We start from the raw sequence: 4818 nt of genomic DNA on the forward strand, positions 1-4818 counted from the left end.
GCAGGAGAGATCCGGAGCCCTGAACAGGCTCTCTGAGGCTGCTGCTTCTCCCCCTCAGGAGTGAGAAAGCTGCCCTGGAGACACTGCACCTCACCAGCAAGATCCCTCGGCTGGTACTCACGGTCTCGACAGTCCCGCCCTGCGTAGCCCTCCTGGCACTCGCAGACGTAGCCCTGCTCGGTCTCCAGGCAGCTGCCCGCGTTCTGGCACGGGTTGGACGGCGGGCCCCGCCTGCAGGGACAGGCACACTGAGCCTCGGGGCCAGCCCGGGGCCGGGACACCACCGCCCTGCGCGTCCCACCAGACACTCCAGCACACCCAAGCAGCCCCACGGGAAGGATTTTCTTCCTGGCAGCTCCACAGCTCCTCTGCGGGAGCTGCCCGCCGGTTCTACCCATGACGAACACAGCCCCTTTGCAGCCATCGGCCCCTGCCCGTGCCCCACGCCAGGCTGCTCGAGGCACGACCTCACGCACCGTACTGGCAGTTGTTTCCATAATAACCCGGGGAGCAGGTGCAGATGTAGCGGCCGGGGCGGATGTAGTTGCACGTCTGCCGGTTCCTGCAGCTCCGGTCCTCGCAGGATGAGGAATCTGGGAAGGGGAAAGCACAGGAGTGAGCGATGAGCAGGGCCTGGCCTCAGGAGAGGAGCCAGAAGGACACGGGGGACACAGTCCCTGGCATGGGCCATCCCAGGACGCAGACACCTGTTTCGCAGCGCTGTCCCACGAAGGGCTCCAGGCACACACAGGTGAAGTTATCGACCAGGTCGACGCAGTGCCCACCATTCAGGCACGGGCTGGACTCGCACTCGTTCACCTCTGCAAGCAGAGGCCAGGAGGGCTGGTCAGGTCATGTGTGGGCACAGCCAGCTCACACGGTGCCTCCCTGCCCAGATGATGCTTGGGAGGGTGAAGGCAATGGACAGAAAAACATCCGTGCCGCTGTCAATTCCGAGTGCTCCCCTCCCAAAACTACATCCAGGAGTGAAGCTGGGTGGGAAGGCATCTTACCAAGGTGTGAACAGTCACCATCTCTACCCAGTGCCTGCTGCTGCCACTCACCTGTTTGGCAGTCCACTCCTGCGTACCCCGGCTGGCACAAGCATGCTGCTGTCCCGTTCACCACCTGGCCGTTCTGGCACACCCTGCTCTCACAGGGCAACTCTGCTGCAGAGGAATACCAAAAAAAGAGGGGGGTGAACCTAGGCACAGGACCAGCACATAGCACCCTCTACACACGTGAGCCAAGCAGAAAGCACAGCACGGAGCCTCCAACACACCCTCTGGCAGGATGCAGCAGCCATGGCCCCAGTCGTGACTACCCCCAAAACCCTTCCCTGGGCAGCTCAGCTCTTTCAAGCCCCTGCACCTCCTGGATGCCACTGTGCCTCGCCGGGCATTTCTTCCTCCCTCCCTCCCTTTCCTGAAGGTCAACTCCCTTCTCTCCTTCTCCACCAGCATGGTAGTTCGCTGGGAGCCAAACGCTCTGGCGGCACTTCCACTGGCAGGTGGAGGCCAGCAGCGGGGAAAACCAGTCACCACAGCCCCTGACAGCAACTGGGAGGGTCCCCACTGGCTACAAAGGGCTCGGGACCAGAGCATCATCTGCGAAAGCAGGGCCTCTGAGGCTTCTGTCTGAGCACTGACCACCAGCTTCTCTCGCTAAGGGGAGTGGTGGTGGGAGAGTGCTGGCAGCAGCGCTGAGCCAAGCCCTTGGAAGAGTCAGCAGCAGGAAGGGCTCACAGCCAGAGAAAAGCTTCCTTCGCCTGCAGCAAGCTGAAATCCAAGCTGGCTGTCACAAACCACTCGAGCCCAGCAGCTACTGCAGGAGCCGTGGTCTGAAGAGCCTCCCCAGGAGCAGCAGTGCCCCTCAAGCCTGGGGTCTCTGCCATGCTGCTCACCAGTCTCACAGTTGTTGCCTCTGAAGCCTGGTGGGCACCTGCAGGTGAAGCTGCCAGCGCCATTGAGGCAGGTGGCTCCATTCTGACACGGGTGGGATAGACACTCCTCCACATCTGCAACAGATCCCCAGGTGGGGTCGGGAGCTCAGGGCAGGGCAAGCCGTAGGGACACACAGACTGGGAGAGACCTGCTCCCACGGCAGAGCGAGAGCGCGGGGCAAGCACTCACCAACGTGGCACCTCTTCCCAGTGAAGCCGGCCAGGCAGGAGCAGGTGTAGGAGGGGTTTCCCGTGATGCAGTCCTCGATACACTTCCCCCCGTTCAGACAGGGCCGCAGCGTCAGGCAGACTGAGGCTGTGGGGACAGGCAGTGCCCCCCATCAGCCCCCACCCTGGCAGGGCTCACCCACCACCTTCCAGCCACACCTGGGTCTGTCCCTGCCCCCGCCCAGCTCCCCGGGGTGCATGGGGAGCCATGGGGCTGCCTGCCTGCCCACGGGGCAGGCTCTGCTCCTCGCGGGCTCCCCTGGGACAGGGGGCAGTTTTATTCCTCCTGCCCCACTGGCTGGGGGGGACATGAACATGCGCTCACTTATCATCCAGGGCAGAGGGAAAGGGGACAGGAGAGCCCATGTACAGCGAATCCACCGATAACGCGAGACACACGCAGATCGTGATGGGAAACGCAGCCGGGGGAGGGGGGATGAGGAACGGGAGGTAGGTCAGCAGCTCCACAGGGGACGTATCAGGGCCCCTGGGGGAGGAAGCGTGGCCCAGACCCTGGCAATGTGGGCCCACAGGGCAGACTGGCACTCAGCCGCCCTCCACATGGCTCAGCACAGCCTCCTGGGACCGATGGCCATGTGCACCCCCTTAAGAGTGCTGGCCCCTCGTGCAGCATCAGGCTGGTAGGGTCCCACCTGTGGCCATCACCTCCTCCCCAGGCTCCCTCATTGCTCCCCACAGGCTCTTTCAGTCTCAGAGGTCTTGCTCCCCCAGCCCCTTCCCAGCCCCAGGGCACCCATGGGTGCCATCCCCAGGCACAGACGATGCTGAAGACAGTCTTCCCGTGGCTGCCTTCCCTCCCTCCCCAAGCCCTCTGAGCCATCTCCTCCACCCCGCCGAGGTGGGGGTTGAGGCAGGGAAAGACGGGGCTGGAGAACAGTGTGGGGTTGGGTTGGGAATTAAGTAAACCTAACTGCTGTCCTCTTACTTGTATTGCTGCAGCCCCCCACTTGCACCTGGGCATCATCGATTCTGAACACCCAGCGCCCGGGGATACCCACATTTGTCGTCATCTCCACGTCAGCCATGTCGTCAGTGCGGGATCCAGGGATGTTGAAGTAGCGCTTTCCATCACCAGCGTTAAAACCTGCCTGGGAGGACAAGGGCAGAGGGTAAAGAGACATCACTAGTGCATGGACGAAGGCAGCTGGAGCTCCTGGACTGTCCCTCTGGCCATTCAGTGCAGCTGGCGGCGCTGCGTGGACCAGCTGTCTCCACCTACATGCCACTGGCCAGTGCTCAGCCCTGTCCACACGCTGGGATGACAGGGCAAGGCAGTCGCCTGGTCCACTCAATCCCTCCCCTGGGATTCAAATCCCATTCGCTTCCTTTCCACCTGCAGCATCCTGCCTGCTGCAGGCTGCGGGCGAAATGCCAAGCACGAATCAGCTGCCGGTAAATTCACACATCTGAGCGGGTACTGGGGTTTTTGCGGGTGTGGGTGTTGGCTTTTTTCCCCTTAAACACAACACACACAGGGATGAAATAAAAATACAAGCGAAAGCTGTGCTGACTGTGGCAGCTGCTCTTAAAGGCCGAGGTTAGGAAGGAAAAGGGACTATGAGGCAGCAGCCAAGGCAAAGACCTGTGGTTTCAGGATAACAAAGCCCCCTGTATGGTCTCAGCTTTGGGAGCCAGAGCACACATGGATATTTAAGAACTCTGATGGAAAAAAAGAAAAAAGCAAGCAGGGAAAGGCTTTCCACCTCCCAAAAACCTGACCAGGAGCCACGAGCTCACGGGGCAGATTCGCCGCTTACCTGTGCCGCAATGCCGCCGAGCCCAGCAAAGTCCCCCCCACTGCTGGCGTGCATACCCGTGGTCCAGGTGATGGACTCATAGTTGAAGATGGTGAAGGAGAGCTTGCCGTCCGTGATGAGGACAATCTGGAAAGTGTTTACCTGAAGCAGGGAGGGGAAGAAAGCAGTGAGAGAAGATGAACCGGTCAGAAAACAAAGTGATGGGAAGAGCACTCAGCAACAGGGTGTTTCTTTGAGCCCCAGTCCTCCTCTGCAAGCAAAGGCACTGGAGTTTAATTAGATTTAACTCTAAGTTGTTGTGATCCCCAGCCAGACCAGCTCACTTCTCCTCCCAGGGTAACAGGAAAAATGGGGTGAAAGGTGGATATCGGGCATCTGGAAGGCAAACGCTGCCTCACTACTGCTCAGGAAGGGGCTGCTAGTGATGTCCAGCTTCCATGTGGCACAAAGAGGGGGGTTTGGTTTTGCCAGCCTGGCATTGCTCTGACACAGTAAGGTATCGCGACGGAGCCACGATGGTCAGCTCAGCCCTGCCGTGGAAGGCACAGAGGTGGGGTGGCTGCCTTGCCCCAGCTACTCACGGGTGAAAACAAGCTGCCCCCGAAGAAGGTGACTCGGTACCAAGTGGCGATGAAGACCCACTGTGCCGAGAACGCCGGGAACTCAGGGAAATACTGCACAATGTCCCTGCTCGCTCTCTCCAAGATGGGCTGCTCGGTGCTCTCCCGGTAATACGCATCCCCTGCCCGCCGGTTATCCACGTCCGCCCAGAAAGCAGCGACCACACGCCGGTCCTTGGAGATGGGGAAGGCCACCGGTGTGAACTGGGAGACCTCCTTCAGGAAAGAGATGATCCCGTTGTTGTTTACC

General features: G+C 60.6%; 1 protein-coding gene across 1 annotated transcript in view; it reads right to left on the reverse strand.

The window, feature by feature from the left end:
• Window positions 1-4814, reverse strand: part of SNED1 (sushi, nidogen and EGF-like domains 1) — a gene marked incomplete at its 5' end in the record, with an annotated part of 17849 nt that extends 13035 nt beyond the window's left edge. Inside the window, 8 exons of the mRNA XM_009076104.1 lie at window positions 122-248; window positions 673-821; window positions 1065-1169; window positions 1904-2017; window positions 2133-2258; window positions 3117-3279; window positions 3949-4089; window positions 4530-4814. Of these exons, the coding sequence (XP_009074352.1) occupies window positions 122-248; window positions 673-821; window positions 1065-1169; window positions 1904-2017; window positions 2133-2258; window positions 3117-3279; window positions 3949-4089; window positions 4530-4814 (1210 nt within the window). The remainder of the gene's footprint in view (window positions 1-121; window positions 249-672; window positions 822-1064; window positions 1170-1903; window positions 2018-2132; window positions 2259-3116; window positions 3280-3948; window positions 4090-4529) is intronic.
• Between the last annotated feature and the right edge of the window lie 4 nt (window positions 4815-4818).

This window comes from Acanthisitta chloris, unplaced genomic scaffold, assembly GCF_000695815.1.
Source record: "Acanthisitta chloris isolate BGI_N310 unplaced genomic scaffold, ASM69581v1 scaffold6626, whole genome shotgun sequence".
In the NCBI taxonomy this organism is placed as follows: domain Eukaryota; kingdom Metazoa; phylum Chordata; class Aves; order Passeriformes; family Acanthisittidae; genus Acanthisitta; species Acanthisitta chloris.